Below are 22,553 nucleotides of genomic sequence, written 5' to 3'. Positions count from 1 at the left end.
CTTATTTCCAACATTACAATCTGAGCAAGCACTAATCATGTATTAGAATAAAGAAAGATTAGTTTTATCTGCAAATTGTATACTTTACTTCCCTAGATTATTTTCATGGTTGTGAATTTTTCGACTTCCATTTTTTGTACAAATTTACGAGAATTTACTTAAAGACTGAATATTTTGGTTGATGTTTGCATTATCCACAATTTATTCATCTTTGATTGTTTTTTTTTTTTGTTGTACAGTCACTATGGAAAGACACTATTGTTTTCTGCTTAAATGTATCTATTGATGATCAAACTACGAATGGCGAAAATAGCAATCAATCATCTCAACAAGTTCATTTGAAACTTTACCGGGTAATTTTCTAACACGAGAGGATCTTTCAAGAAGTGTGCGGACGTATCTTCTTGCTTAGGGTTATTTTGTTTCTATAAAAAGGTCAAACAGAGACAAATATATTCTTCTTAGTTGTGATATGAAAGGTAATTATCGTGATCGACATAGTATTCCTATTGCAAGTCAGAAGAAAGACCGGGCCTCCTTTGATTGATTGGCCTTTTAGAGTGTTTTGCTATAAAAAGAAGAACGGATCATGACCACTCAAAATATTGAATGCATCACATGATAAATAATTAAAAATTAGATTATTACATTCACCGAATAAAATGAAAGTTGAGCGGTTAAAATACATGAACTACAACGTAATGAATCATATTAAAATTATAATTGTAAATGATTTTTTTAACTCTTACTTATGCTTAAGTTGTTTTTTGAGTAATAGTTTCTCAGTACAAAAAAAAAAAGAAATAGACAACTCATTAACTTAGTTTTTTTTTTGTTGGAAACACAATATTAGTTAGCTATCTACCAGGTAAACTATTTTTGGGAAAAGAGGTACACCAATTTTGTTATAAATGGAGAAAGAAAAGGAAAAAACCAAAAATTAAAAAAAATAAAAGAAGGCAAGCAATAATCTTAAATAAAAAAAATTGGGCCCCTTATTTAATTTAATAAATGTTGTCTGAGAGGAGTACGAATATTTTCGTTTCAGTAAAATTGAAATAGAAGAAAACGAAGAAAGAAAAAGTACGAAATAATTTTTAATCAAGAGTGAGACCCGTGAGAAATAATGTAGTCGAATCATTGTAAAAGTGGATGTGAGAAGCTGATAAGAGGTGCAAATAGTCATACGGAAAACCTATATTAATTTGTATCAATATACAATTATGGATATACAATATGTTGTGAATCAGTTAAACAAGTTAAACTATATTTCTCTATCAAATTTATGACTCAATCTATTATAGACGCGATTCATCATGGAGTGCATCGATCGCAATCTTACACGATATTATTGATAGTAGGTTTCATGTAGACCTTCCATAATCGAATTTGTACGATACTATTTACTGTGAATCGGGTATTCGAACTTGAAGCAAAAGAAAGTGAAATAATGCATTATTCGCGTTGTTCAAATTCTCTTCGCCAACTTGACGTATCGATCCATGACATTCAGTTTTTTGGCCAACGTAATTCATACCCGTCTGCTGTTATGGAATTTTGCGAATTTAAGATTGCAGAGAGGTCTTTAACTCTACACCAAATATGATCTGTTTACGTAGCTAGAGCCGTCAAAGACTGCTTACTAGCTCCATCGTGGAGAAGCTCCATCACTATAATCCCACCCGAGGTGCTGAAGATCTAAAATCTCACCCATCGGAGTGAAAAGTACTTGGACCACCATCACAAACAAGTTCGAACTCAGGAGTCACGACATTGTAAGAATATGAACCTGCATCATAAGTCTATTACCATTTGCGGTTGGTGTGGCGTAAAACTATCAAAATGGATCATAAACTCATTTCTTAAACAATATAACAATCAATGAGTCGTAAATTGGTGTAAATATAATATGGGTGTTAAATGGATCGTAAATGAGTTTACAACTTATTTAAAAGTCGACTCATCTTTCTTGCCCTCGCTTAATCTCGTGTTCTCTCACTCTGTACTCTCATCTCAGTTTAGGTGTGAATCTTCCTAAATTGAATTAAATATGAAAATTTTTAGTAATATAAGTTGGGTCGAGTATGGATCATTAGATTTGAATTGGTCAAAACGGATTAAATAGATCTATTTAAGTTGGACCATTTTCGATCCGATCCGATCCGACCCGACTGTTCATTTGACAAGTCATTGGCTTTATGTGAGGTAATCGCGGTGTGACAATTATCAAGAAGTCCAAAAGGTCTTTTCGGTCCGTCTAGTCTTGGCAGTTATTCTCAAGGCCTTTCCATTTTGGTGTGTTAACTTTTGAATTTATCATCAATAATGGAAACACACACAGGAGTGGTTAACACTCGAGCCAATGACCTCTTTTCCTCGAGAGGGGCGTCCGGTGTTACTCGGGGTTTAATGTGTTGAATGTAGTAATTCGTGGACAGTGACATGCAGCTCGATTGCATTAGGGATTGGTTTAGCTGCGGGCCAATTAGGAGCATCAATGCTGCAACTGGTCCGTCATCAGCTGTTGTTTGGTCTGAATCTTCACCGATTTCCTCACTTATAGCTGCAGGCAATAACAATGTATCCCTCTTGTTGGATCGGCTAATCGGCTCGCCACTGCAAACCCGGAATAAGATGTCGCGCTACCTTGTACAAGCTAGAGCACTGAAATAATCCTGCTCATTATGCCGTAGTCAAGTAAATTTTCCATCACCAATGGTATAATAAATATGAGGTCGAGTCAGATAACCAACTTTTCGAATCTTTAGCCTTGCATAAGATGAATCCACTAGAACATACGGAACCCAGATGCTTCTATCATCTAGAATCTTTCTCCGAGCAAGTATCTGTTGGTGGGATCGTCCGTTTGTGAGAGATTCTGGGCTGTACAAAATAGATCTCTGTGGCCAATGGCCTGGGATGTTTAAAACTTAACCCCGGACTTTGTTTGCATCAACCATCATCCTCAAACTGAGTTTACGTAGCAAACAAGGCCATGGTTTTAGAGCTAGGAACAGGGTTTTCTCCTGAGTCATGAGGGATGTTCTAACGAAACTTTCTAACCACAGCATCTATTGTACAACATACAGAAACTGGACAATGAAAAGTTGACATGTTGTAAATCGGTAATGCCTGAGCCACATATCTGATTAAGGTTCATCTAACTGCCCAGAGGTAGTAAGTCTATTTAATCGTGAAAACTGAAACCATGCATGTGCTATCCTGTTTGTTTAAAGCTAGACTAGTCTGAGCTTGTGAAATGATATTGCACGCTTTGCATTTTGTCTCCACTTAAAGATATTGTCTTTGATAAAAATTTCTTTCTTACTTGACATGCAGTAACGTAACATCACCACGTCTGTGTGGATTCTTTACGGTCTGCGCTATACTGTATCTTTCTGCATCCGTAGGATCCATTCCGCAAACAAGAGCAGAAGTAGACTCATGCACAACCATTGGCCAAGTGATTAGAGGGAGGTGAACTTCACTCGTTTCATTTTCTTCATCTGGGTTCCAATTTTGGCTCTGGGGAAATGTATATGACTTGGAACCTCTTACCAGATTCCGCGGGACAATGTTTAATCTGGTTTGTCAATGTTCTTGAACCTTGTGTTGGAATAAAAGGCTAAAATTAAATTTCATTGGAGTACATGCAGGAATAATCGCTATTACCTGCTGGTTTGGGCTACGAGGGTAGAAGTAGCAGCTAATAACAGAGAGTCCCCAAGGCTGCAGGAGGATAGTAGAGGATGACTAGGGGCAAAAATGTACTCTCAGGACTTGCACAAACACAGGAGCATCCAATCCATTATTCACTTCCGAAAAGCACTCATGTCTGTAATTAATTTTACCCAGCCTTCTGCTGGTGGGAAGCACTGTTCTTTCGCATCATTTAGAGGACATTCGTGATGATACTGACTTGGCAAAGTTGATTGGAAGGTAGTAGAGTCAAAAGAGACGGATCAATTACATGTCTTACAAGGATTTTATGCTTCAAATTTGATGCTCAAAAGTACTATTTGACATTAACATCTACTGATGAACCAAGAAAAAACCAGCTTTGACCATCACAAATCTATACTGATGCTCTGACTCTGACTCCAATTTTATTTTTGATCATGAAACATGACAACTAGTCACATAACATCGCAAACTAAAAGCGATAATACAACAAGGGCATCGTTTATTTACCTATGTGAATCTTATCTTCATGGATGCTGCAGCGCGAATTTAGAGAGAGGAATGAAGTCTCTCGCAATCTGTTATGACATGGCCCCTGGTGATATCCTTTATGGTGGGACATCCAGATAGTGCCATCGTAAGCTCGAGCTCATCCTTCAGCATCTCAGTGACCCTTCTAACTCCACTTTCCCCTTTTGCTGCCAACCCATATACTACAGGCCTTCCTATCTGTAGTAAGAAGACTGCTATTAGGAGAACGTCAACATTTGTCCTAGGGTACTTGTTCATTTGTGATTCAGGTGTTTTGGTAATGTGAAAAGATAGTTTCTACTAACTTGGCATGATATTATTACCCAAATGCCTCAAGGGTTTGTTACGATACCCCTTACTAATATAGCAGATAGTCCACATCGGGAAATATCAGGAATGTGCCAAACTAATTAAAAGATTGTACCAGAACTGCTTGTGCCCCGAGGGCCAATGCCTTGAAAACATCTGATCCTCGCCGCACTCCTCCATCAACAAAAACAGGGACTTTCCCTTTGACTGCATGAACAATCTACAAACGAAGGTTTAAAAACAGTCATGACCAAAATGCTGTTTGATATAGATGACTTGCTGCAGCACAAGCTATCATGCATTTGTAAAAATAGAGGGAAACAGAATTGCACTGTGCTTTATTTTCAGGGATCAAAACCGGGTACATTTATTCTTATCCTGTGTTTACAAATGCTCCAAATTCTAGAATCTATTATTAAACCTGCCGGACAAAGAAGTTAGTAAAAATACGTACCTCTTCCAGAACTGATATCGTGGCTGGACTATAATCTAGCTGTCGAGCTCCATGATTGGAGACAATTATCCCTGCTGCACCTGCTTCCACTGCCATAATTGCTGCCAATGAGGACATACAAGCTTGTTGATCAGGTTGTCGAGTACGCAACAACCAATAGTAGTAACAACAGATACGGATAATCGAGAAGCAATATGAAATGTCAATAGATGAATAAGATGCTTCAATCCAATATCAGAGAACACAAGGTCTTGATAGCAGCGATGACAAAATGAAGACAAAATATCCCATTACCATCAAAATTCCTTACTCATACAACTTCCCCAACAGAATAACTATGGTCTTTGAACTACCAAACCAATTGAGGCATCATGTTGTTTCCTTTCAAGATGAACTGAAGAATCTTCAAAGTTTAATGCTAGAGGTTCACACTCAACAAACTAGATATACAATCAAACCCTAAGTTATCACAAAATTCTCCTGCGCTTGACAGATTTTTTTCAGTTCTACATTAAGCCTCAAACTGGTTTTCACACTATCCTGACCTTCAATGTCAATTAAATCGTACCTAACTGTTCGCTATAGTGTCAATGTATTGTATAATACCGATGGAACTGTTTATACGGTGATGAACTGGCAATGACGTGGTGCTCACTATAGACCTCATATAAAATAAAACAACAGCACACACACGATTCTATGCTAATAAAAAACCCTAACCAATTCCATCAAATCTAGCACAAATGAGAATGCAAAAATAGATTATGGCACAGTTGACAAGTTCTCAAGCCGTCATTCTTGACTTTCCTTTTAAATACAATGATCCTTTTGGTCATGTATGCAAATGTGGTTAAAATTTTTATTTATTAAAAGAATCGATGCCAAATTAGCTCAAAGACAGATGGCCTTGTCAGTTGCTACTTATGGCCACGCTACCTGAAAATTGGTTGACAGATTGATTTGAAGCAGATAATGAAGTTCAAGGTAATATCTTCTCAACTCTGGGATAAAATAATAAGGATCCTCAAAGTACAGATTTTTCCAGGTCATAAGCCATCTTAAAATAAAACTTCTCGTTTAAGCTAGCCTTTTTAAAACCAAACCAGAAGGTTTTAGCCACATTTTTTTGCCGTTTTTGATTAGTTCAACCTGTTATGGGACAGCAATTCGGCTCAATCTCTGATCCAGTTCTGGAACACTGGTCAAAGCAATGAATATGCTAAGTAAGCAATGGTTCAAATTAATGCACAAAGAGGTCTTCAGAGGAATCCTCAACTGCTTTTCTTTTAGAATACAATCCTAGATCTTACCATCTTCGTGTGTAAGAACTCCCTTGATCAGAATCGGCAATTTTGTAATTGATCTCAACCATCCAATGTCCTGCAGAAATGTAATTTAGTTATGTGACAACCAAGATACCAAATAAAGCAAATAGAGACATTATAAAGATCCAGTTATCATTCGTAGGTCATGACGACAAGCAAAAATTGAATGAAAAAAGTCATCGTAAGATGGCTATCAAAACTATTTCTACACTGGATGACACGACCTCACACGTCTCATTCATTCAGAAACGCAATTCTTTTGTTGAAACATTACCCAGAAAAAATTTCAAGGATTAATTACAAAGTAGTTTATGATGGTATGAAGGTTCACCTTCCAACTCAAAGAAGCATCCAAAGTTGAATCAGCATAAGCTTTGAAGTCTGAACCCTCATCCTGCAAATTGCAGTGGAGGCAAAGGAAAAGGGAAGAATGAGTGAGGGAGATGTTATGCCCAATTTCTGCATTTAACAAACTATAAAAATTTGACATATCTCTCTAGAGGTTATTTAGGCAGCGTAAACATCTTCATTGGTCAACATTTTCTTTGGCCTGATGTTATCCGAACCCTTTGTTTCTTCACCCCAAGATACAACGGTAAAAAATTGTGTTCTCTAAGCAAATGAACTATAAAAAAACTACTCCAGATACAGATATAATCAAACGGAACAGTTATAGAGAAAAGAGCGCCAACGAATACAATACTCTTTGCCCCAAGGGCAGCTCTACATGAGAGAAGGACAGAGCTCATGGAATAAATCTCCACTGGGCTGAGCCTAATACCATGATATCCCCAAAGATCAATGCCATAGTGAGCATTTCTTTCTGTTTTGCTACCTTGCTAATGTCAAAGAGGGTTACAGACTCCAAAAAAATAGAGCAGCATATAGCAGGGTACAAAGATAATGACGAAAACAGCCTCCATGCCATCAAAGGAGATTGGTCGATGAGATATTAGGAACATAGATATCTCCTCATGCATGCATCTCCATTGAATAGGTAAAAATATATTGCTATTGTCAGATCCTCAAATAGAAAAGAAATCATTCACTCACAGAGACAACTTGAGTTGAGAATAGACCTTCAAAATTCTTCAACTGAGGCGCTATCATTCTGTCATAGAGAGAGAGAGAGAGAGAGAGAGAGAGAGAGAGAGAGAGAGAGAGAGAGAGAGAGTTTAACTATACCCGAACTTTGTTTTAAGACCATGATATCCATGCCCCAAGAGGGGTGGGGGAGCAAGAGAGGGAGAGGAAAGCATTTTACTTGTTCTTTATGTCTGCCTCCCTTCTGCCAAGTCTGGGAACATCGACAGTAAGAACAAGAGCTTTGTATCCACTTCTTTCAGCTCTTTGTACTAGCTGAGCCGTAATATCCCGTCTCTTGAATACCTACATAAGGAGATGCATTGATTAATGAGATGAAATCTTAATGGAGAATGTACAAAGCCAAGAAAACTGGAGATTCTTAATGAAGTGGATGCTTACATATAATTGAAAGAATCGAATGGCATCACAGCTGGACGCAACCTCTTCCACAGTGCACATAGACGAATATGAAAGAATCTAGAGTAAAAGGTGAATTGAGTATGTTATAGCAGCAAATTTAAGATAAAAAATATTTGGTAATCTATTACCATGATGACATTAGATGCAGCAGCTGCTCTTGCGGTAGCAACCTCTCCTAAAAGATGAAAAATTGCATCATTAAAATCAAAACAAGGAAACGTGTGAAAGAGCTCCTCCAAGAAAATTCAGGTTTCACACCTTCAGGATGTGCTAACTTATGCATAGAAGTTGGAGCAATCATAATGGGGGCAGAAACGTGATAGCCCAATATAGTAGTCGACAAACTAATTTTGCTCACATCAATGAGGATTCTCGGCCTAAACCTGCCAGAAATACAAGAAATTATATCTTCTACCAAAACATTCAGTGTTGAGAATTAACACACAACAAAATATGGCTGCTGCAGATTTTAATCTGACCAGCATTCATTAGGCATTACGTTATTCTGCGAAATGCTTCCACATTCTCTTTAAGTGTATACTGGTCTTCCGCTCCCCCCGCATAAAAATCATAGTACATTTTTGGAAGGGCTTGCCTAGCCAATTCTTGATACTCATTCACGTTGACAGGATCCTCGGCCATGTTTCCTGAGTGAAAATATTAAGTGTTATTAACTCAACAGCTTAACAATTTCTCCTACATGTGACTACACGAATTTTGATTGTCGACAACAAGGTGACCACAACCATAGCCCTACAAATACTCTTTCCTTCATATATGGTCCTGGAATCAAGATGCGACTCATTAACAAACACCGACATAAGTAGCAAAATCATATCATCTTACTTCAAAGCATGTCGCTAGTCCATTGCATACCCTTACTGTGAACTAACGGCATATCTGCAACTTAACGGTGGCCACACGAATTCATACTAAATATAAACAGAAGAACGAAAGGTATGGAATGGCGATCGTAAATTTAGAACAGAATCAAGTCCTTGTCATATTCTGCCAGTAATCAACCCAAGTCATTTCGCACATGGCACCATACTTCATCAACATGCTTGCCGTTCCTCTGAAGCTCGGGTGACTCGTAAAGTCACACATAGCTGAACCTGAACCTATCAGCACGCTACGACGATCTCGAGAACGAGTCAGCCCAACCATTTCAGTATCCTGCGCTAGCCCAACCACCCACATAAACCTTTACCACAAACAACTACATGACGACGGGTCAATGAATTTTCGCCAGTCATGACTGCATGCGCACAAAAAAAAAACAAATCTTTCTGCATCGCTGACGCTACGGATGCTCAAAAAAGTGGCAGAGCAGAGGAGTTACTCTGCGCACTCGAATCAAAGGAGAGAGACGATCAAAATGGCACGACGTTTCGCAGGAGAAGCAAGAACGAACCTCGGGTATTTTCACACGATCGGAGCAAAATCTCAGGTTGAAGGACGAAACTCGATGTGGGACAGTGACGAGTTGAGCGATGCGAGGTAGTAGACTCAGACTGGGACTCTCTACAAAGAATGATAACGAATGCTACGAAAGACGATGACTCGTATGCCTGGGTCACTGTCGAGGAGTACCACCAATTAGTGATTACTAGTGACCTCGTCCAATTAAAGAAGAGCTGCCCATTATCGTTGTCTTTTTTCTAATATTTTTTTTATCGCGCCTTTTCCCACTTCCTCTTTTAATAATACACTTCTTTTATAATATTTTAGCTATTTTATCCTTTGTGGGTATCGCATTTTCGGCATCCGTAGATTAAAATGTGGTGCCCTTAGGATATCCTTTTAAAATTATAGTGTAAACCTATATAATTTCGTGTTGAGTAAAAAAAAATTAAGGAGGAATTTATTACAAGTACGCAGGCATCCGCAGCCTGCACATGTGAAAGAATCGAGCGAAACCAGAAAACCAGTTCCTCCCTCTATCAGAGGCAGGGCCTCGGACAAAGTTACATTCCTAGCGCGCGCATCTCTCTCTCTTTCTTCGTCTCACGCAGGAACACCCCTTTTCAATACAGTCCGTTCTTACATACCGCATCTTCGTTTGCGATTGAGCCGGTTTCGCATTCAATCCCTCGTTCTTTTTCGGCGTTGGAGCTCGAAAGTCTACGAATTTCTTCACATATTTCGAGCTTGAAGAAAACCCATCCGAGGTATTGTCTCTCGTCGCAGTTCAAGTTCGTCTTTTTCATTCAGTATCAATCAAGTCACGATTTTTATGCTTGCCCATGTTCTCAAATTTGGTTAATTCACACAAACAACAGAGTTGACTAGTTAGCTGCGCGGTGTTCCTGATTTACTTTGGTTCCCATTTTTTATTGTTCCATTTATGCATAAACCAAGCTTGCAGTGTTGTTGAGTCTCCCAGTTTGTCCTGGTATTGTGGTGCCTTTTCCGTTACTTTGATTTTGGAAGGGTGAACTCTTCCGAGGATTGGATGAAGTGTGTCTCGTGTTAGGTTTGACGGATGCTGTGATTTTTAGTGTTGTGAGGTGTATCATGGTCTCGCCTGTACTTGGTGGCGCGGATGAGAAGGCAAGCCGAGTTAGTTATGAGAGGCGACGTGGAATTGCTATGATGAGCAACTGAATTGTTACACCTCTTTGTGAGGTTGTGAATTGCTGTTATTATTACGTTAACTGTTACTGAATTGGACCCTCAGATTTGTTGAGATTTTAATGTTATGAAAGATTTTGTGTCCACGATAACAATTGTTCCTTTTCCGTTTTCACAACTTAGGAAAGAACACTATTAAGCATTTGCCGAAATTTTTCTACTAGTGATCGATAGTGATATTCGTGGTGACTTATCCGTGGTGACTTCAGGTAAAACATAAGGTAAAATTATTGTGTAAAAAATGGGTGGGAAGGCCCTGAAGTAGTTCATGCCACAAAAGTCGCCACTTGACTGCCGAAACTTTTAATTGATCAATTTAGTGTCATAAATTTTTTAAAAATGCTCAAGCAGGATATGCACAAACCCAATAAAAATCGAGCACCGAACCAACTCGGCGAAAACATCCATAGATCCGACTCAGGCATTAGGTCGAACATCTAGTAGGCACCGACTGAGAGGGGCGTCCGGAGGCATCCGAGGCATGAACTCAAGCCAAAATTATCATACAGCAAACAAGCAATGCTCAACGTCGACTCAGAGACGATTCCTTCGCACTAAACATGAGCATAAAACGGAGAACGGCACAAGAAAAACAGAGCACAAGAAACCGGGGACTTTGTCGCCGGAGATGGCCCTACCTGGCTCGGCGACGGCGACGATGAATAGATGGCGAACTGGAGATATTTCGGATTCAGTACGGTCGCCTCGCATGTCCCCGAGCCGGAATCCTCGGGAAAGCGACCCAAATCGGGAAAATCGAAAGAAAAATATCCAGGCCTTACCGTGTACTTGACGCGGGGAAAAGGGGAATGTCGGCGGGGATCGTCGGCCAAGGCTTAGGTGCGGCCGCTACCGGAGGGTACCCACTCGTTCTTGGCCTCACTCTCTGCTCTCGACCTCTCAACTCTCTCACCCGGTCTCTCTGTCTCGCTTTCTCTCCCTCTCCTTCCTGTTCTCTCGGTTCCCTCTCCCCTTTTTCTCTCCCTCTGTCACTCTCGGTCCCTCTCTCTCTTTTCCCCCTTTCCCCAACTAGCCGCTCTTCCCCGTTTCTTTTTCTTCTCAGTCTCCCTGTTTAGCTCAGTCTCCCTCCCTGACTTTCTGCGTGTGCTCTCTCTGCCACTCCCTCAGAAATTGCAGCTAGACGCCTGGTATAGCTCTTTCTTCTCCCAGCACGTGCAAAAGAGAGAGAGAGGAAAAAAGAGGAAGGCAGGCGAGGACCGGGCCGAGAAAAGGTAAAAGAAATGGGTCAGGGAGAGGGCTGGAGCCCGACCTCGACGAGTGGGATCGAACTGGCCCGGAGCGGATCGGGTCGAACCAGTTCCTTTTTTTTTTTTTTAATGTTTTTTGCTATTCTACACCTTTTGTATATCCATAAGGAAGTTGCGACCTACTCGACTGCTAAAAATCAGGTGTCAACAATTCTGCTGCACATTAGCTCCACTTGATCTTAATATCATCTCCTTCTCCCGATTCCCGATAATTAGCGGTTGATTTCTGCATAATCTTCAAAAATGTCAAAACAACCTATTCACCCCATATAGGTTGCTTCATTAGCCCCAACCCAATGGTGTATTTATCTTTTATGATCTAGAGGACACCATCACGGATGTGCTAAGTGGCATGGCTAGATGAGTTTATGATTTCGTCCCCCACGAGTTGATGGTGATGATGTCTCCTTAGTCAAATTAAGTGTTGCCAAGAGACAAGTAGGGCTAGATACTTTCTTGTGTATATCGGCGAGCTACTATTTGCACATCATGAAATAATATGTTGTTTTCTTGCATTTAAGTAAATGATTTTTATGCCACATTGTCTTGTCACTTTCATTGCATATCATGATAGAAAATTAATGCATTTACCCACCTTCATTTTGTACATGCAAATATTTTAAATTCACACTATTGTATTTGATATTGGGCCAAGTGGTAAGATGATCTCTTACTTTAAACTTAGAGATTTCATTTACTAGGTTTTGGCTCCTTTATTTTACAAATATGTAGAATGGATCCTCCACCAGCATTTACGTTTTGGAGTGCTTGCTTATTTTGATTGTGACTATTCGAACATACGTGTATCGAGTTTTCAAATAGTGCATAATAAATGTAGTTCCAGTGTTTAGGTCGATGTAGGGCTACCAAAGTTGATCCCTCATCGTTTTGTCACATGGTATGCCAACGTTAATGGCGAGGTGGTTGGACCATTGAGATGATATGATGGTCCACCTAGTCATGACGACGGAGGTGATGTAATGATGCCCGAAGTCATGAACCCTTAAGTCGGGTGGGGGTTTGAGTGATCTACACGCAAGCTTTTGACTAGTATGTTTATAGTGGTGCTAGGTAACCCCGACCCATTCTCAGGACTTAGTTATGTATTGTATTTTCCTTTTGGATGTTTGTGTCAATATAGGAATGACTGATATTAACGAAAGATGCATGTGTATATTAACTGAACTAGTTTGATTTCTTGGGATGAAGTGTAGATATTTTACTATGTTTTTGCATGTTTAAAAATAATGATAAGAATAGTATAGGATATAAATAAATAAACAAATATAGTAAACGACAATTATTGCACTTGACATTCTGGAGCGCCACAGCATATTCCTTTGTTTAAGATAATCCACAATCTGCATTTTTTAGAAATCAAATTCCTTCTCATCAAATCAATCGATTTTCACTTTGCCTTCATCTATTGCCGTCAAGTCGCTTCGAGTCAACTGAGTTCAACTCTGATACCAATTATTGCAGAAAACAAACGATTGAATAATAATATAAACAGAACAAGTAAATAAAATCAAACACTATATTACGTGGTTTGGTCAGTATGGCCTCTGTTCACTGGGAGACCAACATAAAATTCTACTATAGATCAAGGGGAAAAGTGTCAAGAAAGTCCTAAACCTTTTACATTAATGCTAATTGAGTCATAAACCTATTTTTAGTGCCAATTGAATCATAAACCTTTTGTCTTGAGTCTAATTCAATCCTTCCCATTCAATTTTGGCTGAATTTTGCTGATGTGGACGTGGCAACTAGGTTAGCCAGGCCGGTTCTGCCTACGACGTGACAACTTTTAATAATATTTTAATATTTTTTTGAATTTTTATTTCTTTATTTCTTTTCTTTTTTTTTCCTCCTCTCTCTTCCTCTAGCCAGTCGCCAGACCAGCGACCGACTAGAGGCCAGATTGGCGACCTCGTCGGCCTATGGCAAGCCACGTCAGCCACTGGTGAGGCTCGCCCTCGCGGCCCCTCGCCGGATGGCTACAAAGGCAACCTTGCGCTAGGCTGGCAAGGCTCGCCCGGCCCTCACTAGAGGTCGCGAGGGCCCCTGCGATCTTGCAGCCTCTGGAGATGGCCAGGCGAGCCTCACCATGGCCCGGTGAAATTCGGCCTTGCCGGATCTAGTGAGGTCGAGCCTCGCCCTGCCATGAGGAGGCTTGCCTTGGCCGACATGGTTAGGCCTTGCCTAGCCGATGGCGAGGCTCGCCCAGCCCTTGCCAGAGGCTGTGAGGGCCCTTGCGACCTCGCGGCCTCTGGCGAGGGCCGGGTGAGGTTCGACCTCGCTGGATCTGGCGAGGTCCAGCCTCACCCAGCCATGGCAAGGCTCGCCAGAGACCGGCGAGGTCGACCTCGCCGGCCTCTAGCCTCTGGCCGATTGCTGGTCCGGTGACTGGCTGGAGGAAAAGGAAGAAGAAATAAAAAGAAAAAAGAAAAAATAAATAAAAATTCAAAAAATATTAAAATTTATCTACATTGGCAACGGTGATCGGCCGGCGACGTCCACGTCAGCAAAATCCGACCAAAATTAGCCGGAAGGATTGAAATTGCACAAAAACAAAAGGTTTAGGACTCAATTGGCACAAAAAAAAAGGTTTAAAACTAAATTAGCATCAATGAAAAAGGTTTAGGACTTTTTCAACACTTTTCCCATAAGTCAAGCGATACAATGGAGATTATAACCACATTCGAGTCACTCAAATACTCTCAGTATTTTTTGACTCCTAATTACTCTCAATAACTCACATAATATTTAACTTTACAATTTCTTACGAAACAATCTTTCAATCTCACAAATGAATTAAACAATCTTATCACAAGATTTAATTAGCTTCAATACTCTCATATTGCTTTAGAATGTAACGTATGAAGAAGTTGCTTCTTCGATGCTCTTCAAAAAGAAGACGCACTGCTTTCATAGAGACTGGAATTAGATCCAAACTACTCAAAAAAGGAAACATACTGAAATTAGAAAAATTTCCTTTACAGGCTCAAACGCAAGACATATATTTAATACCTTCTAAAAACTTAGATCAGTAACTGAATTGGCTCGCATCAACCACTAAATACCATGTAACATAGACCGATCACCTCACCTTTATGTGATAAAAGTGTACGAAGTAAAGATATAACTTTGTTGTTTTTTTTTTCTGCAAGGCTTTGTTCAATGACGATCGAGATGGACCAAACCCGAATAAGTATTTGTCATAACTCGGACGAAGGCTTATCTCAATATGAGCTTAGCAATGGCCTGGCCTTGCGTCATCTTGAAATGATCAGTTAGGCCAAAATGAGCCATCATCAGCCAAACATGGGTTAGAAGCTCTCCCCCTCGCCTGAGCTGCCCAGCATGACGATCCCCTCTACATTGGCTCGCGGCGTACATCAATATCTTCACCCAGAACTCCCCGATCGTTTCCCACTTTATGCTTGTTTCTCTATCTCTGATCGCCGCCACGATCATGCATCCATCGAACAACACCGACTTGCTCTTTCCGCCCTTCACTTTACTTGGTGGAACCTCAGTGCTCACCTCTAGCAGCATTTTGGTAGCTCGCTGAAGATGCGGGTTATTTTCATTTCTATTCCCTCTATCATTCATTAAATTTTTCATCCACCGATAGGGCTGTTGATTAGATCCGGAATTGGGTATTCGGTGATCCTTGAAGAAGTTGAAGGCCTCGGCGAAAGTGTCACGGAGCCTTATTTCTCCGATTCCACTAGGTAGCATAGAAGGGTACATGACCAGAAGATAAAACATGTACCTGGACAGAAGGAAGCTCGTCCGAAAATGAGGGAGTTTGGATTCGTTCCACCCTTTCTCTCGATCCGAGTAGTACGATAGATCCGAGTAGTACGATAGTTCGGTGGCGATGTGCCAATTTAGGACAATCTGGTCTAGTTCTCCTTTGGTGCTCCACGTGACTTGATCGAGGAGATAATCCTTGAGTAGCTTAGCAAGAGATTCGTGAATATCTATGGGAACCGGCGCGTGGCGCTCCTCCACGTCAAGAAATTCGTCCTTGACATGTTTGAAGATCCAATTTCTAATCTCGTCGGACACATCTTCATGGAGGGTGTAGTGATACTTCTCTAGCTTCTCATTGATCTTCAAGAACTCAACCACATTGTGGCAAACCAAGGGCCTCTCCTTAGTGCAAAAGCTGAGCAAGCTGAATTGGGCAATTGAATGCGACCACCTAGGTTGTCTAGGCAATCTTACGAAGTTCACGGCACGTCTCAAGGCACGGCTCTTGTTGTGCTTGCGCAACCAAATGTTGCTCCAATCTGAGGAAACCAGCATCAAAATCGAATAGGTCTCCAAGAAAACAATGACGGCCAGCAACAAGTAAGTGATGTAAAGATCGACCCTCGACAGGTGCAACTTCTTGGCCCAAGAGAAGAGCACCAGCACCAACAGGGTGGACGAGAAAGTGAACAAGCGGAGTCGGATTCCCCACTTGGTGTAAAGCACCATTGCCTTCGTGTGGAGCAAATCGTAGATGAACCCGAGCTCGATCTCAACGATCCTAAAAGCTTTCACAGGATCGATCGCCTTGAATATGAACTTGCTAGTATTCCTCTCATCATGGCTGAGTATCAACTCAACAAAGAGGCACTTGAACATCTGAAGCAGGTCATAGGATTTCACAATGACCTCAGAATCATCCGCCAGATCATCACCATTACTATGAATACCTTCCGGCACTTGGACCTCTATCACCTCGTCAGCCACAACGTAATACCCCTCGGCCTGCTTCAAAGTGTACTCCTCCATGAAGCGGGGGTAATTCGGGCTCGGATCAGGTGGGGCCAGCATCGACTGCTTGAGCATGTCGTTGCTCGCCATCCAAAGAGCGCACACTCTCTCCCCGTACTTGACGAGTCCAACCAATGCCATTACCGATGAGAGGTAGGAGAGATAAGAGCTTGTCCAGGCCATGAAGATGATATATGTTGTGGCTGACGTTTGAACCGCTAGGCCAAGGCAGTGCCTGAGCCAGAGTGCATTGTCCTCCAGAGAATAGGAAGTGATTGTGTCAGGGCCACCCAAGAGAATCAGAAGCAGTGGGGACCAGAACGCGAGCAACTTGTCGTTGTAACCGAGGCGACCGCCATTTCTCTCGTTCACGTCTCCAAGCTTGCTGGAGAGGACTCCGAGGGCGACGGTGGCCACGGAGTCCGCAGTCAGGTACGCAGACCAGACGGCGATCCTGAGCTTGAGATTGTAGCTGGACTTCCTCTTTTGGCCGAAGAAAACGAGTACGATTTGGACCGCTAGTGTGAACACCACCATGGCTCTCAGCTCCCACGAGTTCCAAATTTTCCTCCAGAATTCCGCGCGAAGCACCTCCATTATGATTGGTTTTATGTTTCTCTGAGAAAGAGAGGGATGGGTTGGTGATAAGAATTTGGAAGTTAGTAGGAAATGATCATCGTGAGTTAGTTCACCTAGCGGGACTTTTAAAAGGAAATAGGCCTGAACACGTCATATTGAAGCCGAATTCCTTGTAAATTGGAAATGAGGAGTTTTCTCGTAAGTGGCATTCCAGTGCTTCTTGATCTAGATCAAAAGTATTGCGAAAAACAATAAATAAATGGAACAAAACATATATGGTTCAATCGGTGAGCAGTACATTATTCTATTATAAATCAAGCAATACAATAGGTATTACAATTACACTCGAGTCACTTAAGCATTCTAAGTATTTCTTATCCCTAATTATACCCAATTACTCACACGATGTCTTTTCTGACAATTTATTACGAAACAATATCTCAATCTTGCAGAGCAATTACACAAAATCTTAATAAAATATTTTCATGACTTCAAATACTTGGAATGTAATTTATGAGCACACTGCACAACTGATTGTCACAGCCCAAAGCTCCTCTTGAATGCTACATAATGTAAGTCGCATCTTGGATGTAATTCACCAAGAAGAATCACTTCTTATATAAAAGAGGATCCAAAACATGTTACCTGCTCAAAACTATTTGAATTTCTATACAAAATAAGTTGTATTAGGCAGGTCGAGGTGAGTGTGCCAGGCCTAAGAAGAGAATTGCTTTCCTAGATTTGTCTATTTTGCCCCTTGACCCGAACGGAGCAAAGTGGGCCCAATGAACCGACCTCCTGTTGATCTGTCTATAATGTTATGAAAACCGTGAAGTCAAAATATTTATTAAAATAGCAAGGCTAGATTGTGAATAACCTTTGTTGTGCCAAATCATTCAAATTATATTACACATACCCACGCTATATAGATCAATACTATTATAGCCATTGATCTTGTAGGCCTCACAATGAGATCCACACATTCGGTGGTTATTATGGTATTAGTCTACATATACTATCTATATGACTTCTTATAATATTAGCCAATTTATTGATGATTGACTTGCAATGAGTTATGTCGGCGGCTTCATGACACAAATTTTTCTATATTTTTTTTCGCAACGTTTCTTTTAGTTTTAGGTTGGGTAAATTAACAACAATGACAGATTTGTGCAAGGTATCCGAGAAACATCTAGAATTATGGAACTAGACAGAGCCAAAAGTAAAGTCTGGAACACGAAGGACAAATGTTGCAGCACGGTTAAAGAGAAAAGACTAAAGTCACAAGAACGAAAAAAAAAAAAAGAAAGATAAAGAACAAAAACAAATGAAAGTACTTCAGATTAAAGAAATGTTTACAAATAATTTATAAAAAAAATGAAATTGGCATTTCAATAAATGAGGGATATTCAATCACTCCTTAGGAACTTATCACATTATTTTATAAGTATATTTTTCTATGTAAATTTTTCTAAATCTTCGTTATTTAAGTTGAAATAGCGTTGATCCTAGTTTCGGGAATTGGATTAGACTGGTGATATGACAATTGATCTGGACCTTGACTTTCATGGGAAGAGGATCACATTTTTTGTTTCCTTTTTGCTTATTTCCAGAGCAAACAGGTGATTTGGCAAAGGGACTAGGAGATTTTGACCGGCCTGTCCATCGATCAATTCTAGTCTTGTCACTTTGAATGATTGATAATGACATGAAAATCATGAAGTTAAAATATTTAGAGTTAATATCATAAAAAATTTTAAATTAATATATTTGTAATAAATTTATTTTAAATTAATTTTTTGATCAGGAAAAATTTTAAACTGGTACATCTGTAATAATTTTATCCAAAATTAATTTTTTGACAATGAAAAACTCTAAACTGATACACCTGTGACAAATTTACCACAAACTAACTTTTTGACCACCAAAAATCCCAAACTGGTAATTCTGTGACAAATTTACCCTACTTTAGCTGACAAATTTTGTGTTTTCGTGGTATTTACCTTGTGGATTCACGTCACCATACCACATTACCGTGTGTCATACACTTCAGCAAATTTAATAATAAAAATTGACAGAAATTAACGGAGGGTAAATTTATCACAAGTGTACCGGTTTGAAGTTTTTGGTGGTCAAAAAATTAGTTTGAGGTAAATTTATCACAGGTGTACTAGTTTGAAATTTTTAGTGATCAAAAAATTAGTTTGGAGTAAAATTGTTACATGTGTACCAGTTTTAAATTTTTCGTGATATTAACCCAAATTTTTTTTACTTCAAATAGCAAGTTTAGATTGTGAATAATTTTTGTTATGGCTCATATGGTATAGGTGTACATCAACTATTCACGTAATAACTTCTCGTAATACTAGCTGATTTACTGATGATGAGGTATCACGGTGCGTTTGCGACACAGACTTTTCTATCTTTTCTTAATCAGGTTCCTTTCAATTTTAGGTCGGGTAAGCTAACAATGATGACAAGTTTGCGCAAGGCATCCGAGAAACGTGTGACATTATGTCACTGGACAGCACCAAAAGTAAAGGTCTGGAAACATGAAGGACAGTAATTAAAGTACAATTAAAGAGAAAAGACCAAAGTCACAAGAAATTATAAAAAAAGGTAAAGAAGAATAAACGATGAAAGTACTTCAGAATTAAAGATATGTTTGCAAATAATTTTAAAACATATATATTTTTCTAAGTAAATTGTTCTAAATCTTCATTATTTTAATTGAAATAATGATGCCTTAGTCTCAGGGATTGGAATGGACCGACGTTAACGATCAGAATCTTTGAAATATGCTTTTCTTTACTGGGCTTGGACCATGTCTCTGACAATTGATTTGGACCACGACTTTCATGGGAAGAGAACCACATTCTTCTTCTTCTTGCCCTTTTTGTCTTTTTTCTAGTGCAAGCAGGTGATTTGGTTAAGGTACCGGGAGATGCCGGATCAATGCTATGCATTGGTACAGTCGCATTCTCAAGAGCGGTCCATTTTCATGTTTCCTTTCCCACCTATAGAAGGGAACCTGAAAGTTGTCTCATTTGTTGATTCCCACCATGATGTGCTCCCAAGATTCAACATTAGTAAGTAAATAGTTTTGATCATAACTCTCTATAGAGGAGCTCTTTGCCCGCCAACCATGAACATCGTCTAGGGATGGCTGAGTACCGGCCACACTCCTTGCCATGCGCGAAAACCACGAACCCAGACACTTTAAATGACAATTTTACCCCAAACTAATTTTTTGACCACCAAAAATACTAAACTAGTACATCTGTGACAAATTTACCCAAAACTAATACTTTGACTACTAAAAACCCCAAACTAATACATTTATGATAAATTTACTATCTGTTAATTTTCTTTAAATTGGATTAATACCACAAAAAATCGCAAACTGGTACACCCATGACAAACAGAGGGTAAAACATAAAACTTGTATATTAGTTAACTGTCATGTGTCATTTAACAAAGCAATTTGACGGTAAAATTTAACGGAAATAAATTTCGGGTAAATATGTCATAGGCGTATCATTTTTGAATTTTTGGTGGTCAAAAAATTAGTTTGGGCTAAAATTGTCATAGGTGTACCAGTTTGGGTTTGTCGTCGTATTAACCTTTATTTTAATATGATGAAGGTTGGTATGATTGATCAGTTACTTCAAGGGCATTCGAATTGACATACAAGAATAAATGTTGGTAACTCGTTAAATAGTTAGTAATCTTGAAAGTATAAAGAATTCTTGGTACATTTTTTAATCAAGCAAGATACTAAAATTAGCTGATATCTCAATGTGACGAATGTCGGTATATCACTCAAATTAAAATTGGTAATTTCAATAAAAGTTCATAACTTCAAAAAGTGTTGGCAAGTCATAAAAATAAATATTGGTACGTTATTAAAATAGTTTAAGGAGTGTTGATACTATTCAAAACCAAGACAAAATGTTACCAAATGATTAAAATATGTTGTTATCTTGACAAATATTGGTATATCAGTCAAATTAAGATTGATAATTTAAATTTCCACAGTGTTGGTAAGCCATAAAAATAAATGTTGATAGATTGTTAAAATAGTTGGTAATTTTTGACGTATGAATAAAAATTAATTATGAAAGTATGAGTTTTTTCGCGCTCACTCGCTCCGCACTTTTATCTTAGTTTATATATGAGTTTTCCTAAATTGAGTTAATTATGAAAGTATGTTGCGAATACAAGTCGGGTAAGGTATGGGTTGGGTTTGGGTCTCATCGTGTATGGATAACTAGATTTGCATTACATAAAAATAAGTTTATTTGAGTCGGACCATTCTCGACATGATCCAAACCTGACTCGATCCGTCCATTTGACAAGTCTAGTTGCTAGTCAAACCATTAGTCCAGTCCCCGAAGAAACAAGAATCATAAATCATAACATTCTTCGCACGTTTTTGGAATTTAATTTTGTTAGACAATATCACCAAAAGAAGGCATAATGATGCCATTAAGTCCTTTCTAAAAGCTTGGATCAACAACTAAATTGGCTCACATATGTAATAATGGCTCAACCTAGCCCATGTTCCTAAGACCCAAGCCTATCCCATTTTCCTTTCTACTTCAACAGATTTGTGCATGAGCATAAAAAGGAAAAGAAGAACCGTGAAGCCGGTGGAGAAAACAAAGCTCGCCCGTGAATAGGAAAAGTGGAAAAGAAGAAAGAGAAAAGGAAAAGAAGAAGCGTGAAGCCAGCGGAGAAAACAAAGCTCGCTTGTGAATAGGAAAAGAGGAAAAGAAGAAAGAGAAATTTTCACGTGTAGTCGTTTCGGACATCCCGATAAGCCAAATCAACTCCAAATTACAACGCCCAGGAAGTATTCAAGCCCATTATTCGTCTAATTAGAGCAATTTTCGAAATTAAGTCATAAATCCGAAGTTATGTCAATTTTGAATTACAAGATTCAATTGAGGAGTTATTGAGTTGTGAATTTATATAGAAATGATAATTTAGGGTATTGTAGAGCCGTAGGGTTTGACAAAAATCGATTTCAAACTACAGTATGATTGCAACAAATTTATGAAGTTTCGCGTAATGGTCAATTTGTGTAACGGACAAAGATAAACGTTCGCTATAAACGAGTTTCTGTGTTAGTGCGTAGGAATCGTTTTATCGACAATTAAGCATAGTCTAGTTGAGTTATTAGTTAAAGTAGAGTTTTACTTGGTTGTAACTTTGCTTTTCAATTAATTGATAAGAATATGAGTTCATCGATTTGAGTAACCTTTGTATATTGGTTTCAGCTTTCCCATGTGAGTGTACCTCTTCAATGAATTTACAAACTCATATCTTGAAAGTGGTAGAAATTTAATATAGTATAAGTTATGAAAGAGCAATTTTCTTGCATAAATTGGATTGACTTTTTACTACCTTTTTAGTCGGTTGACAAGGCATTGGAAGACATTATTTGAAATAGTTTGAAATGATCATTTGTAAATGTCTTAATTAAATGCT

The 22,553-nt window shown here is 39.1% G+C and overlaps 2 protein-coding genes across 7 annotated transcripts; both read right to left on the bottom strand.

Annotated features, from left to right (window-relative positions):
- Positions 1-1,427: 1,427 nt before the first annotated feature.
- Positions 1,428-9,371, bottom strand: LOC130136715 (peroxisomal (S)-2-hydroxyacid oxidase GLO4-like). 6 transcript variants are annotated; one of them, XM_056306867.1, is made up of 13 exons: positions 9,221-9,371; positions 8,306-8,453; positions 8,065-8,189; positions 7,935-7,981; positions 7,786-7,863; positions 7,565-7,689; positions 7,354-7,411; positions 6,632-6,694; positions 6,286-6,355; positions 4,976-5,076; positions 4,637-4,741; positions 4,192-4,410; positions 1,428-1,789 (listed from the first exon to the last, which is right to left on the bottom strand). In XM_056306867.1, exons 2-12 carry the CDS (start codon positions 8,446-8,448, stop codon positions 4,231-4,233), a joined length of 1,095 nt encoding a protein of 364 aa, XP_056162842.1. In that variant the 5' UTR covers positions 8,449-8,453; positions 9,221-9,371; the 3' UTR covers positions 1,428-1,789; positions 4,192-4,230. The 6 variants fall into 6 exon arrangements, with proteins under 6 accessions (XP_056162842.1, XP_056162843.1, XP_056162841.1 ...); XM_056306868.1 differs by lacking the exon at positions 1,428-1,789 and adding an exon at positions 8,653-8,706 and having other exon boundaries at positions 3,910-4,410; positions 9,221-9,342; XM_056306866.1 differs by lacking the exon at positions 1,428-1,789 and having other exon boundaries at positions 3,910-4,410.
- A 5,250-nt stretch (positions 9,372-14,621) lies between these two features.
- On the bottom strand, positions 14,622-17,167 carry LOC130136714 (uncharacterized). Its single transcript, XM_056306850.1, has one exon. The coding sequence runs from the start codon at positions 17,076-17,078 to the stop codon at positions 14,946-14,948; it is 2,133 nt and encodes a 710-aa protein (XP_056162825.1). The 5' UTR covers positions 17,079-17,167; the 3' UTR covers positions 14,622-14,945.
- Between the last annotated feature and the right edge of the window lie 5,386 nt (positions 17,168-22,553).

The sequence above is a fragment of the Syzygium oleosum genome, unplaced genomic scaffold (assembly GCF_021117445.2).
Source record: "Syzygium oleosum isolate NSW1041296 unplaced genomic scaffold, Sole_v2.1 Sole_v2.48, whole genome shotgun sequence".
Lineage (NCBI taxonomy): Eukaryota > Viridiplantae > Streptophyta > Magnoliopsida > Myrtales > Myrtaceae > Syzygium > Syzygium oleosum.
This window is presented reverse-complemented; position numbering and strand designations above follow the sequence as displayed.